The sequence below is a fragment of the Mustela lutreola genome, chromosome 8 (genome assembly GCF_030435805.1).
Source record: "Mustela lutreola isolate mMusLut2 chromosome 8, mMusLut2.pri, whole genome shotgun sequence".
Lineage (NCBI taxonomy): Eukaryota > Metazoa > Chordata > Mammalia > Carnivora > Mustelidae > Mustela > Mustela lutreola.
Window position 1 is genome coordinate 81,391,803 of NC_081297.1, and position 14,940 is coordinate 81,406,742.

At 37.0% G+C, this 14,940-nt stretch overlaps 3 protein-coding genes across 15 annotated transcripts in view; 1 reads left to right on the forward strand and 2 right to left on the reverse strand.

Moving 5' to 3' along the window:
* Window positions 1–1,076, reverse strand: part of DNAI7 (dynein axonemal intermediate chain 7) — a 65,052-nt gene extending 63,976 nt beyond the window's left edge. The window contains exon 1 of one of the 2 annotated variants that reach the window (XM_059185783.1): window positions 954–1,076. In XM_059185783.1, coding sequence (XP_059041766.1) covers window positions 954–956 — 3 coding nt within the window. In that variant the 5' untranslated portion in view covers window positions 957–1,076. The remainder of the gene's footprint in view (window positions 1–953) is intronic. The other variant, XM_059185782.1, reaches the window with a different exon arrangement.
* Window positions 1,077–1,096: 20 nt separating this feature from the next.
* ETFRF1 (electron transfer flavoprotein regulatory factor 1) lies at window positions 1,097–7,736 on the forward strand. Of its 10 annotated transcripts, none has more exons than XM_059185802.1 (5): window positions 1,141–1,245; window positions 1,672–1,749; window positions 2,501–2,569; window positions 7,108–7,195; window positions 7,278–7,736. In XM_059185802.1, exons 4-5 carry the CDS (start codon window positions 7,145–7,147, stop codon window positions 7,497–7,499), a joined length of 273 nt encoding a protein of 90 aa, XP_059041785.1. In that variant the 5' UTR covers window positions 1,141–1,245; window positions 1,672–1,749; window positions 2,501–2,569; window positions 7,108–7,144; the 3' UTR covers window positions 7,500–7,736. The 10 variants fall into 10 exon arrangements, with proteins under 10 accessions (XP_059041778.1, XP_059041779.1, XP_059041785.1 ...); XM_059185803.1 differs by having other exon boundaries at window positions 1,151–1,245; window positions 1,667–1,749; XM_059185798.1 differs by having other exon boundaries at window positions 1,672–2,569.
* Window positions 7,737–8,648: 912 nt separating this feature from the next.
* The window catches only part of KRAS (KRAS proto-oncogene, GTPase), a 39,074-nt gene continuing 32,782 nt past the window's right edge, over window positions 8,649–14,940 (reverse strand). For all 3 annotated transcript variants that reach the window (XM_059185794.1, XM_059185792.1, XM_059185793.1), the window contains one exon: window positions 8,649–13,077. Coding sequence is in view for 1 of the 3 variants with exons in the window: in XM_059185793.1 (XP_059041776.1) it covers window positions 12,961–13,077 (117 nt within the window). In the remaining 2 variants the exon portion in view is untranslated. The remainder of the gene's footprint in view (window positions 13,078–14,940) is intronic.

The window sequence follows — 14,940 nt, forward strand, 5'->3', positions numbered from 1 at the left end:
TAATATTCACTTAGATCCTCAACTTCTAGCCTAGTGTCAGACACAAAGAATACACTCTGTATTTCCCCTTAATGAATTAAATAATTAAATACATTTTCTACTTCCTTTGGTTTAAACCACAAAAGAGGGAAGTCACATTAAGAAAATGGGAGCAGAGGGGCATCTGGGTGGCTCAGTGGGTTAAGCCTCTGCCTTCAGCTCAGGTCATGATCCCAGGGTCCTGAGATTGAGCCCCGCATCGCATCGGGCTCTCTGCTCAGTGAGGAGCCTGCTTACCCCATCTCTCTCTGCTAGCCTCTCTGCCTACTTGTGATCTCTGTCTGTCAAATAAATAAAATCTTAAAAAAAAAGAAAAGAAAAGAAAATGGGAACAGAGATCATCTCATGGGGCAGGTTGGTCTGTGTTCCGGAAAAAGACAAAAGGGCTGAAGAGTGCATTAAAACAAAGCAAGCAGCTTTATTATATTTTAAAAATTCGAGGCAAGCTGAGTAATTTGGCTCACAAAACAATTCATATTTCCACAAAAGACCACATAAAATGACTTTTCAAAGCAGAATAAATTACAACAGCTTTTAATTAACTACCGAGGAAGCACAAAAACACATTTTCGCCAACCTGCCAATGAAAAAAGCCATTTAATGGAAAGGTCTATCGTTCTTGGAAATTACCAGGTTGAGGCCAATTCTTAAACCTATCAACAGTGCGCGATTAGGACACCATTTGATCGCACTGGCCATCCCCCGTTTGCAGAAAGTGGTTTGTGACTCCCGTCTGTCCCTGAGCTCCCGGACCGCAAGGCCACGGACCAGAAGGCCGATTTCCCACCGCGGTAAGGGTTCTTTCTGAAATCCACCCGCTCCCCTCTAAAATATGTCAGGCTCCTACACATCATTTTTACACGAGTGAATCGCTGCTGGCTCCTTCACCTGGGGCCCCCACTTGCCCTGCTCACCATTCTGCAGCCAGCACAGACTCCGTGCCGCGGTGGTCCACCAAATCCGAGCTCAGAGTGTGTGGACGAACGCTCCCGGGTTGTCGGGACGACAAGCCCCGCCCACTTGCGCCTAAGGGAGGAGCGCACCTCCTCGCATTCGGGTCCGCGCAGTCGCGCTGGGGTTCTTCCGTGAGGCGCCCCGCCCCCTCCTCTGACTGGCTGCCTAGCACCAACACCCGCCCCGCGTCGCTGTTGACAGACCCGGGAGTCGAAGCGGTCGGAGGGCTTTACGGCTGTGGAATGCCGAAAAGTGCGTGAGTGCAGGCGCTGGGACGTTTTATTCTGTCTTCCAGATCCGGGGGTCTGGAGGTGATGAAGTACGGTCTGGGCGGGGACCACCGGGTGTGGCGTAGGGTTTCGGAACGTCTTCTGACGTTGACAGTCTGTCTTCCTCCCTGGGAGCGTGTTGGGGCGAATCTTCGTGTGAGGGGTTTCCAGAGGGAAGGGAGACGCGGGTTACGGGACTGGGTGACGTGACTGGCACCAGGGTGGGCTGCCTGGGCCACCACCGCGTAGGCCCGCTTGGGGACGGGGCTCAATGGGCAATTTAAGAGAAAGCGGTGGTTCCAAGAGGGTTAGTTATTTTGAAATTAAGGACCTCTGGATTCTTCTCTCTGCACACGGTTCGGTTTACTTTCTGTGCAAGTTATGTGTGTGCCGTTTTTCCCAAGAGCAGCTCGAAACAAGGACTGGAAATGACTTGAAACGATTCCTGGAGAAAGGATTTCCTGCAGCTGAAGGTCGCTGGGGCCCAGTAAGACTCATTAAGACCAAGGTCACAGGCTAACTGCTAGCCGGATAGCGCAACCTTCACAATTTGTCTCCTCCCCACGTGAAGAAACGCTGGCAATTAAGACCAGCAGAAAAACTAGAAGAAATTAAGCAATTAAGCTCCTTCCACCTTCTCAATTCTGTGATTTAATGTTCCTGTTTTAGCTTGACAAAACATCGAATACTTTAAAATCATTGGCACCATTTCTTATCTCTGAATTCTAGTTTTACAAGGTTCTCTCCCAGCTGTACTGACTAAATGCATTAAATAGTAGTGGGTAAGGATTACGGAGCTAGTCTTGTGATAGAAATCCAGATTGTCAATTATTACATTGCATCCCCAAATCCTGGGTAGCAAGAAAAAAAAAAAAAAATCTTAATGTCGACTTCATACAGAGTTCTGAACCCATCTGGTATGGAAGTTTTTTGATTTAGTGTTTCACACTAATAATGTTTATGGTGTAAAACCTCAGTCCGCTCAGCCAGGATTGATGGGCATGCAGTGGTATTAATGGGAATCCCACATTACCTTGAAACGATAGGCCTCTAGGGGAGAAGACATTGAAGTTCTCGCTCTAGGACACCTCCCTCTGAGGAAGGAGAAGTGCTAGGGATGTGTGAGAACACACTAGACCGTGCTGTAAAAATACACAGTTCGGCTCTCCTCTAGTACTTCTCCTGCAAGCTGCCTAGGCGTAAGGGTGATTTCCTGTTCTCTCTTCGCCTTCCGACAGGCATAGTATCCAAGCATTCTGAACATGGAGCCAGCGCTTTTCAACTCCCTTCTATAATCTGGCTCCTAGGTATGCCTCCATCAAGCCAAATGCCAGTCAGGGGGCAAAAGTCTTTTGCCACCTACCTCTCTGATGACATATCCTTTGGAGCTGGTGTTAAAAGAGTCTTTTAATGTGAAGATTTTAGGGCTTAACTGGTTTGGGGAAATGTGTATCAGCTGTTTGAAGTCAAAATCTACCAGAAGCCAATAAATAGGAACATTACACCGCCTTTCTTTGCCCATTTTCCTTCAGCTTTTATTGCCAAGTCTTCACGAGGAAGACTTGAGTAACAGCAGCTTTGGTCACCAGTAAAATGACAAGTCTTAGTTAACCCAGGACTGGAGTTGGTTAAGTCTAAACTCCTCAGCCCATAGTCTTTGGGAAAAAAGCTGTCAGTGGGGATTTTACCTCCTTCCCCTTGCCCACCACACACATTTTCAGAATGATAGAGGGCTCCTCTCAGTCCCTAATAGCTTGGCTCTGTACAAAAAGCAGTAACCTCCATGACTTCATGTACGGTTAAGGAGAAGCCCCAGATCCCTGCTACACTTTTTTTTTTTTTTTTTTTTTTTAGATTTTATTTATTTGACAGAGATCACAAGTAGGCAGAGAAGCCGGGGGGGGGGGGGCAGGGGGAGCAGGCTCCCCGCTGAGCAGAGCCTGATGTGAGGCTCTGTCCCAGGACCCTGAGATCATGACCGGAGCCAAAGGCAGAGGCTTAACCCACTGAGCCACCCATGTGGCCTTCCCTGCTGCACTTTTAACTTCAGCAGGTGAGCCCAAGGAGACCTTTTTCTCCCAAGGGCTAATAAACTTAAATGCGTGGGGGTGTCCGGGTGGCCAGTCATTAAGCATCGATCTTCTGCTCAGGTCATGATCCCAGGGTTCTGGGATGGAGCCCTGCATTGGGCTCCCTGTTTATTGGGAAGCCTGTTTCTCCCTCTCCCACTCCCTCTGCTTGTGTTCCCTCTCTATCTGTCAAATAAATAAATAGTCTTTAAAAAAAAAAAAAAAGAACTTAAATGCCTGAAGGTCAACATAAACCAAACTGCCTTAATTTCTATACATTAACATATCAAAGATCAGGACAATTTTACCCTAGTCAAACCAGCTACATTTTTTGCTGGGTAAATCCTTTATTATGTACAGTTTATAAAAACAAGCAATAGCTTAAAAGGACAATTTAAGCTTTTACATATTATAAATTTTGAGTTAAAACTGTGTTCTTTGCCATAAGATTAAACAGGCTATAATTTGCAATTTGAATGTATGTCTGCGTAGATTTAGAATCATTTTTAAAGCATGTGATTCTTAGGAGCCATTCTTCAATAAGATTAAACCATGCTGGAAACTGGCTCTCAGCAAACAAGAACAACAAAGTTTTAAAATGGAAATTAGGTTAATAGAAAATAAATTAAATGTACCCTACTAATTTCATTCTCTTTCAAAACTCCACTGATCGTCAGTGAAGGGATATAAAAATAAATTTTAAAATGTGAGAAGAGAAATGACAACAGTAAAATTTTAGAAGCTGCAGACCAGATGAATGAGTGTGACTCAACACACCAGAAGCCCGGTTTATACTGCATAATTCTCAAAAGGCACTGGAACAGGGTCAGTGGAATTGGAAATGAAGAATGAAGTAAATCAAAGAGATTAAGTAAAAGCTATTTGAAAAACACCTCCAGAGGAACTGTACCTCTCACTCCAGAGAAGCATGGAGATATATTTCTGACCAAATAATACTATTCTCTGCATTGGGGTGTCCTCAGGTATATTAAGTACATGAGAACCATACTGAAAACAGAAATTAAATTTGGTGTACGTAATGCTGAATGTAAGGCCCCTATTTTTCTTCCATTTCTTAAGATTGAATAGGCAAATTCTCAGCAGACTGGAAGTTTCTTCTCTGGCGAGTCTGATCAGCCCAGGAGGAATGACTGACTGCAAACGTTCCCCAACAAAGGGTACACTCTGATCATCCTAACTGAAGCTCAGAGTCTATTAAGTTGCAACCATGTATACAAATCTTCTAAAAAGCTTTTTTTTTTTTTTTTTTTAAACGGCTCCACTTGTAAAAATGGGAAAAAAATAAAAAAAGATTTGGGAAGAAAGCTCAGAAGCAATCCAGACAAAAGCAGAAAAAGCAATTTGGAGAATAACAGAAAATTGCAAGAAAGCTCAAAAAAGAAAGAATTGTGCTGCTACACTGTATGTTTGCTATGTGAATTAGCTTTAAAACTACTAGTAAAGTGGGGAATTAGGAATAGAATGGAAATAATATTTGTTCACATGTGATTTTTCCCCCCTTAAGAAAGAGAAGTCAGAGAATCAGACTTAATGATTAACTTCAGCAAGAAATGAAAAGGACTTCATTTAGCTACCATCCTGGAAGTAGGAGTCTTTCAAGTATATTTTTAAAAAATTTAAAATAAGCGTTTACAACCAGGGTTCCCACCCCAGAGAGGCATACCGGTTTTATGCAGCTTGACTGGTGGCTGGTTGAACCACCTACCCTGACCACTAACTAGCAGCCTTGTGGTTTAGATCTCTATCTCCATGTGTACCTCACTGTCTACCAGCCCTCCTCTTAACATTTTGCCAGCACATTTACACCAGTTTTTATCAAAAGTTTTACTGAGGTATCATTGACATACAGTAGGTTAAAGTACAAATCGACCTGATAAATTTGAGATGTGTTTACAGTTATAAAACTATCATCACAATCACAATAATAAACATCTCCATTATCCCCAAGGATTTCCTCCTGCCTTTTGATCCCTTCCTGTTCTCCAGTCCCTTGCTTCCCTTCCCAGGCTACTCTGTTATTTCTGAGCACTTGAAACATCTGTGGTAGTCTCCAGCAATTCTACAAAATAAATGGCCTGTGATCTTCGCAAGTATGGAGTTCATGAAAGACCAGGAAACTTGAGGAATTGTTTTAGACTGAAGGCTAAAGAGACATGAAAACTAAATGCAACGTGTAATCTTGGATTGAACTTTCTGCTATAAAGGGCATCTTTGGGATGATTGCCAAAACATGAAGGGGTTGTGGATTTCATGTAGTAATGTAGTAGTGTTAGCTTCCTGATTCTGATGGTTGTACTGTTTTATAGGAAAATGTCATTGTTCACAGAAACTATACTCTGAAGCTGTGCTCCCCAGTATGGTGGCACCTAAGCCACTGATACTTATAAGCACTTGAAATGTAGCTAACATAACACATTGAAATAATATTTTGGATATGAACAAAATATATTAAATTTTTTTTATTTTTTAATATGGGCTACTAGAAAATGTATTATTATATAGGTTTCTTGGATTATATTTCTGTTGGATGGCACTGCAAAGTATTCACACTGATTGTTTATCACGTTAGCAACTTATTCTCAATTCTCAAATTCTTAAGTATATTCCTTAAATTCTTGTTCAGGAAATATGTTGCAACTTTTCTGCAAGATTGAGATTATTTCAAAATAATTTCAAAACATTTCAATAAATTCAAAACAATTTCAAAAATAATTGTCAATAAAGGACAAAGTCTAAGTTTTTTTTTTTTTTTTTTTTTTTTTTTTTTTTTTATAAACAGCAAAATTTATTTCTCACACAGTTCTAGAAGCTGGGAGGTCCAAGCCTATGGCGCTGACAGATGTGCTATCAGGAGAGAAGCAGCTGAGAGAAGAGAAGCAGTTTTCTTAGGTCATTGGGAAAATAGGAATAACAATTTTAAGGAAGTTTATACAAGACAGAGACATTTACTCTGGGCCTATCATGAACTAAATCCTTACGGTATTAGGAATTTTATGATTTAATCCCCACAACCGGAACAAGTAATGGGAATTATTTTTTATGTTTAGACTGTCATGGTGCCTTTAAGGAGCCACCTTTCCCTAATAGCACTAACAAATCACACATAAAGCATAATTTACTACACTGGATGTTGCCTGCTTGTCACACATGGACTCGCTTAGGGGTTGTTCACTGGTCTCTTTACCACTCCTATTGCCCATCTACCTTTAGCTGTGAACTGACTTGACTCCCACACTCAGCTTCTACTCTTCAGCCTTTCTTAAGGTAGCACCAGTCTAGATATGACTAGGCCTCTTTACAGTTTCCTCCAAATGAGTCTGGTCTTGCCTTGAGAGCAACATGGACAGTTTTCCTTTCAACAGTAAGGAAACTGAAGCTCATAAAGGTTAAGTAACCTGTGTAACATTATGCAACTGGGATTCAAATCTAATTAACTCCTCTGTATAAGAAGGTACACCTACATAACTATCTTTGACAATTCATTTTCTCTCATTACACCTTTTCCTTCATAGGACTTACACAATTCATAATTCTCTTGTTTGCTTATTATGTCTCCCATAGGAGATGTCAGTTCTGTGAGAGCAGGTATTTTACCTGACATTTCATAGCTATGTCCCAGTACTTGGAACCTAAGTGCTCAATAAGTATTTATTGAATGAAAAAAAAAGTTACCATTTTTTCCCAATGTGTAAAATCTTTGATTCTTTTGGGGGGCTACAGTGCAGTTATTTACAAAGGTTTTTCTTTTTCTTTAGGTATGTTATGTATAAAAGTGGCTACTTTCCATAATAAATGAAAATGGCCAATTCTTTGAGAGGAGAAGTACTGAATCTTTATAAAAATGTAAGTAATTATGTTGCCAGTTTTATACATATGTTACTGAGATACAGATCGTTTAGAAATATATTAACCTTTCTTTTTTAAGCTGCTGTATCTTGGACGAGACTATCCAAAAGGAGCAGACTATTTTAAAAGGCGTCTGAAGAATGTTTTCCTAAAAAACAAAGATGTGAAGGACCCAGAGAAGATCAAAGAACTTATTGGACGGGGTGAATTTGTAATGAAAGAGCTAGAAGCCTTATACTTCCTTAGGAAATACAGAGCGATGAAACAACGCTATTATTCAGATACCAACAAAACTAACTGATCTATATTACTATAATTTGACTGGAATTCAGTGCCAGCTCTTTATGTACACCAGATATAACAGTATCTGCAACTTAAAATGGCAAGATGTACACATTATGTAAAAAATACCTGAGCTGCCTTAATGAACTAAAATAAGCAACTTTGGTTCACAAAGCTTTATCAGCAACCCTTTATTAATTTTTATACAAAATCAGCAATATAGCCAACTACCAATTAAAAATTAACGAGTACCCAATTTTGAATGTACTTAATTTCAACTTACTAAATTTTTTTACCTATTACTCTTAGGCCTCTTTCTCCATTTTACTGACAAAAGAATGACATTTAATCCATTTAACTAAGCTAAATAATTTCTTGACCACCAATTTCCTGTAACTATTGAAGGAGTACCACCTTATTTTTTAACATATTTGGCACATTAACAGCACACATTCAAGGTTCACTGCAAAACAAATAGCACATGGTAATGATTTAAGTGCAGTTATAGAAATAATATGTATGGAGTAAGATTATTTCTGATCTTGAAGTAGGCTGCCAGTAACTGGCATTATATACATACCTATTAATAACTTCCGTTATTGGGGTGCCTGGGTGGGTCAGTGGGTTAAACCTCTGCCTTCGGCACAGGTCGTGATCTCTGGGTCCTGGGATTGAGCCCCGTGTCAGGCTCTCTGCTCAGCGGGGAGCCTGCTTTCCCCCCTCTCTCTGCCTACTTGTGATCCCTCTCTCTCTCTCTCTCACAAATAAATAAATAAATAATCGTTAAAAATAAAACAAAAACAAAAAACTTCCGTTACTAATTTTGCTGCTGGCTCCCTTTCAGTCTTGAAACAAATCACCTCCTGTGTATCAATTACCCTTACTGATAAGAAGTAATAAATAATGTTAATCTGTTCTTTCATCATAAAGGCAGATCTGTTTTACATCTACTTCTAAATAAGTTAACACAGTAATGGACCTAAATCTAAAATGGTTTTAAGCAAACACTTAAACCTATAAAATAATGTTCACAGCACCTTTCACAAATAATAAAGAATATATCTAACACATAAGCTGCAAAAGATTCACTAATATAGTGTGGCTTATAAATGATTCCATATCAACTTTGAGGCAAATGTTTCAAATTTCTGTCAAGAAGTACACACGATCATAGTCACCATAACTATTTTTATTACATTACAATAATTAGGAGCAGTACAGTTCATGACAAAAATATTACAAATTTCAGATCACTTCACAGCACATACTCCTATAAACATTTAAAAGTTAATTTTAATTAAAAGAGTGGTCATTTTTAAATTTAATGTTTGATATGACCAACATTCCTAGGTCAGCGCAACCAAATGATGGAAAACAACTGGATCACACTGCATATGTCCCACAAAAAAAAGCACAATGTACAAAATGTGCATGTTTCAGTTTACACTATACAAAAATAGTTAAAATACATTCCAGGTAAACATGTTACATTAAGAAATAGTACTAGTAAGAAATTGGCACTCAAAGGAAAAATGCAAAAGTATTTTCAACATGAAAACACAAGACAGTGGAATTGGAAACTTCTGGATAAAACATTACATAACCCATTTAGCACTATGGGGAGGGGGACCCTTTGTAATGGACATTTCTGCAAGTAGGAACTTTGTTCCTAAATTCATCTAAATTGCCTATCATCATCCCAAACAGGCACTTAAAACTATTAAACTAAAAGAATTATTAATCTTGTTAATGAATATTCTTCAAGAACTGATGTAAATATATCTTTAGGAAGAAATAATTTTCATTTTATGAAGGAATTTACAGCTACCAGTTGTATGCTGTTCAATTTTTCAATGCAGATTTCATGCTACCCAATACTAACACAGAAGTTATTAAATATAAATTCAGTTTTAAAGTAACTGATGGCTTTTTTAAAAACCATTAATACAGTTATCAAGAAATTACTTTTTAACAATGGAAATGACAGTTTTTATTGCCTACCAAAAAACAATGTGTATTGTTTGGAAAAATATGATTAGAAGAAAAAAGTCACTGAACACAAATGAGATGAACTTGTGCAAACTGCAACTGAACATGCCTCACGAAGTTTCTATATATATTAGGACAAAATTGTGCAATGGTGGCAAAGATTTTGATAACCTATAAGTTAGGTTCTAAATTCCTATGCAGTGTGACTCAGTTAAAATAGAACCTAGAATTCCTAATTGGGAATATTCACTCAAATTATACTACATACTTCTGCTACATTCTTCCACAAACAATTAATGTCTAAAACTATGTAATTTTAGCAATTTTTTCAACTCCAAGGGTTCTTATCTTTAAGGCCGTAATAATTACATAATATTTCTTTCTAGGATTATCGCTCCCCTTTTAAAATCTCTACAAAAACAAACCTTTTGTCAAGCCATTCAAAATTCACATAATAAAGGATAATTACCACTGCCTAAAAAAGCTGCCCAGCTACATCAAAAAATTGAAGAGTCCTAAAAATCCCTCAGTTATGCACTGCAATTCCTGAAGTATGGCCATTTCTTTCTCTTGTATAGAAACAAGAGCAAGTACTATATAAAGTCTTAACACCCTATCTAGATAATGTTCCATAAACATGTAGTTTAGCATAGCATTTCAGAAATTGGACTGATTTTTACACAGTTATTTCCTTTTCTGTGAATTAGTTCAGGCATCTGTTTATTCATACCCAGATAAATAAAACTATTTTGAATTCAATATTTAAGTCTATTTTAATTATGATACAAAGAGACCAACTAGAATATTACACACTTGGGAATTTTAATGTTATCATCTGACATGATTTAATGTGTACTGCAACTGTCCCAAGAAAATCACATAATTATCCCAAATAAAAAACATTATAGTTAAGTTTACTCCTTTAAAATAATGAAGGAAAGTGATTTATATAAAGTAGCTTGATTAAACAGCTTTATTGGAATCAGAGCAAAACAATTATTTTAGAACTGGAAGAAACCTTAGAGACCATATCACTTCTTTGCAAAACTAATATATGCATTATATTATCTCTGGGTCATGTGCCAAATGCCTCACTAAGATATTACAGACTGCTCTCTAAAATATCAGCACTACTTAAGGATAGGGATTATGTCCCTCACTGCAAATACCGTAATATCCCCAGTGCCTTGTGTAGTACCTGGCATCCAATAGGCACTCAAATATTGGGTGGACATATGAATTCCAGTAAAAAGTAAGCTTTATATTAAGTTTTAAAGTATTTTTCATTGTAAGATTTTACTTACGAAAATAATGGAATGTATCACTGTTTCCAGGGCTAGTCCTAGTTTTAGATTATCTAAGGAAATCCTTCAGTATTTATGAATTTATTAAATTCTACTGGATAAGGTCTGTCTTTTCATAGCAGGTATGAAAATTCCTACTTTTCCTATTTAGTCATTAGTGGACCAGGTAGCAAAGAGATGATGTTCAAAGGATCAAAATTAAATTGCTATAGCTACCACCTGAAAATTAGCTATTAGGTCAAACCCTACCTCAGTAACTGTCAGGTTATGTTGAGCCTGACTAATGTGACTTGATGGGAAGCCTTCATGGAGATATCTAAAGCAGCAATAAATTTTGAGGTTAGGGGAATTAGAAGTATTAAAAGAAAAAGTATCAAGTCACGGGGCATATAGAAGGGTAGGCAGGCAAGATGACACTAATATGGGAGAGGAGTACTGCTACTGGAGAACAGAAACTCAAAAATAAACTTCACCTCTTGCACAACTTTGTCTAAGACTGGCGCTAGAACACAGGTAAAACACAGGTAAAAAGTTACAGATTGTGCTGACACTGACAAATAGATATATCCTTATGTAAACTGAATGTAAATCACATAGTTGTAATGCTAGCTATAGCCTTTGAGATGACTTATTTTAACATGAAGAAATGGATAGCAAGTGATTTGCCCAAAACTGAAGCTGTAAAAGACATGTAACTAGAATCTAAGTCACCTTCTTCCTAGTCCAGTGATATTTTCACCTCAACACACCATCTCACTTCAGATATTTAAAAATGCATTTTAAATGCACTGAAAGAATCACTGTTATTAATTTATTATTTAAGCATTAGTTATTCTTAAATATGGACCATACTTGTAAAGTGTGTATGAAATATTACTTAAGCCAGTGTTGAGAACTAACCATACTAAAGCTTTGGAAACTTTTTCACATCACTGTTTAAAAAAATTAAAGTCTTGCCATCCCCTACCCCAAAATCTTATTTGAAATAATGCTTTAAAAAAAATTCTATTGTGGTTTTTTTTTTTTTAAACAAAAATGATGTTCCTGATATGTCCGTAGGACTACCACATAGTGAGGATGCATCTTATCCAAACTCTCCTCGCTCTCACTTTTCACTACCCAACACATGGCAACACTGGGGACCACAGGGATGCAGTCCATACCATGAAATCTTAATGAAGCTCAAAGGTTCACACAAGGCCTGGCCTTGCAACCTTGGTCTCTTTAACATCTACCAAAGCTAATTGGCCCAAATAATCTTTAATGTCACTATTTTCTAAGACCGAAGATCAAGAAAAGATTTAACGTTATGCTAAGAAAGAGCAATCTGACACAGGGAGACTCTATTTAATTCCTATGGGAATTTTTATACACATTAAAATTTTTTCAATTAATACAAAAATTTAGTAGCATGTAAATATAGCCCCCAAATGGTTGCTATAATCCTCATTACATACTGGGTCTGCCTTAATAGGAAAAGCTATTCAGAGTATTAGAGGAATTTATCTAATATGGAAAGTAAATGCCTTTTAATATTTTCCATTGCCTTGTATTTTTTTTCCATTTTTTCCCTTTTTATAGAAAAAATATAGTATTTTTGGGAGTGTGACTATGACAAATAGCAGTGAAAAGATGGAGAAAACCTTTGTGAACAGTGTAACTTTACATTCATTAAGGGTGACTGAAACTATAGGACATTATACCTGTAAGATGAATCTATAAGAAGTCCATAAATTCATGTTCCCTCAATGTTTCAGTAAAACCCATCATGAAATCTCAACTGAAGTTATAATTAGTAATTAATCCATGTATATGACTAGATAAAACACAGAATAGGGATGATTCAAAAGCTTCATTAATTTGTTTCACACCAAAGTTCACAATTGGTAAGAAAAATAGGAAGTAATCAACTGCATGCACCAAAAACCCCAAGACAGAAATCTCAGGTATTCAGTTTCTTTTTCACAGGCATTGCTAGTTCAAAAACCAAAACTCAGGGAATACTGGCACTTAGAGGAAAAAAAAGTTTCCACTGTCATTTTAAAATAAGCATTCAAGATAAAAGCTAACAGTTTGGATGGAGCAGAAAATTAGGTAATGCTAAAACAAATGCTAATAATTTAGTGTAATGTACAAAAATTACCACTTTTACTTAAGTATGCCTTAAGAAAAAAGTACAAATTGTATTTACATAATTATACACTTTGTCTTTGACTTCTTTTTCTTCTTTTTACCATCTTTGCTCATCTTTTCTTTATGTTTTCGAATTTCTCGAACTAATGTATAGAAGGCATCATCAACACCCTGAAACACATAACAAGTATTAAAATGTGGGTATATATAATGGCTTGAGGTGTACAGATAAACAGAAAGGACTATGACTACTGGAAACTCTAATACTGATAAAGAATAAGAACACTTTACATCTCTCCTTAGGCAACTGAATATGTATCAGACTTTTAGGATTCTTATAATGTCTTCTTCCTGACTATTTCATCAATATCATAACTAGGAACACTATTTCTCACAAAAGGCAAGGACAATCAATGTACACAATCTTACATAAGCTGAACAAATAACTTTTTCCCAGAACTTACTTTGCTACTCATCTGTCCATACTGGCACCTTTGGTCACCAAAATCCAAATGTATTTTTGTGTTTTTCTATGTGTAAATATCCCAGAGTTTCTAGATATTAGATATAAGCCATGCAAGTATATATTACTTTCATAAATATTCAGTAACAATATTTGAGCTCTGGGTTCAATTCTTACTTAAATCCATTAGATGTAAATAATCCCCAGGAAGTAAACAGTATTCAAATATCCTTTCAGTTTTCAAATAATATATTTGAGTAATATTGGAGTACATTCTCTTTTACTTATTGTTTTAGTTTCTGTTTAATATATTATATATGTATCCAGGAGTTTGCCATATAAAGGCAAATGCTATTTCTTCAAAGAAATTTCCATTTGGTTATTTTGGTACATCTATTCATGATCAAAGCAAGGTATATAAATAAGTACTGGGTGATTTCAAGTCAGAATAATTTTTGACCTAATAATTTTCAGGTGGAAAATGACACTCTGAAAGTGGTAACAGAACTGGAGATTTTAACCCTGCAATGCTGAAATTATACAAGATTATAAAAGTCAATTCCTGTCATGACCCCATTAAAAAGTAGATTAAATATAAAAACAAAATTTTTAAAAAAAGGAGAAAAGAAAAAATTTAAAAAAGTATGATCCTCTATGTATCTTAAAATCTGTTCTACAGAATAGTAATTATTCTTAAGCCCGTTAACCTAATGATGCTTTTAAACAGACACTAGAGGGAGTCCTAAGAACAAATACCCAGTAAATAAGGTTGTCTAGATTGAACCACTTTAAGAACAATGAAAATTGGTTTTTTTCTCATTTCAACCACTTCTGTTAAATATTCATATAAATACATTCATTAAGTTACATTATGTTGAACATAATTAAAAAATTTAACAATTATATAGGATTTCTCCTTTACTGTGCTACTAAGATAATTTACAACTAATATTTCAATATAATAAAATTAATTCAGGGCATTTTCATTCAAGTTACATTTAACTAATTTTCACAATAGATCTAAAAATAAGAACATTATCAATATTTCTAAAGAAACACAGAGTAGGAATGACATGCTTGCTTAGGTTTAAATAAACAGTTGTAGGGGTGCTGGGTGGCTCAGTCGGTTAAGCAATCAATTCTTGATTCTGGCTCGCAAGATCAAGCCCCATTACCAGCTCCATGCTGAGAGCAGAGTATGCTTGAGATTCTCTCCCTCTGCCCTTCCCCAGCACACCCCTGCACACCCATGTGCTCTCTCTCTCACTAAGGGGTGCCTGGATGGCTCAGTTGGTAAGCATCCAACTCTTGATTTCAGCTCAGGCCATCATCTCTTGGGGTCCCGGAAATGAGTCCCACACTGAGCTCTCCTCTCAGCAGGGAGTCTACCTGAGGATATCTCTCCCTCCTACTGCCCCTCACCCCCAAAAGAGATCTTGAAAAAAATAAAAGCTTTTAATAAGTAAATAAATAGTTATAGGATAAAACCCAGAATTTTTGTGTGAAGTCTAGTGAAAAAAGTCCCCAATAAAACACCCAACCTCGGGGCGCCTGGGTGGCTCAGTGGGTTA

What these genes read in the sequence shown, in the direction of transcription:
- ETFRF1 (XM_059185795.1), top strand. Translation starts at nt 7,145, where the DNA reads ATGAAAATGGCCAATTCTTTGAGAGGAGAAGTACTGAATCTTTATAAA. An exon ending in TACTGAATCTTTATAAAAAT is followed by an intron (nt 7,196 to 7,277) that starts GTAAGTAATTAT and finishes TTCTTTTTTAAG; the next exon opens with CTGCTGTATCTTGGACGAGA.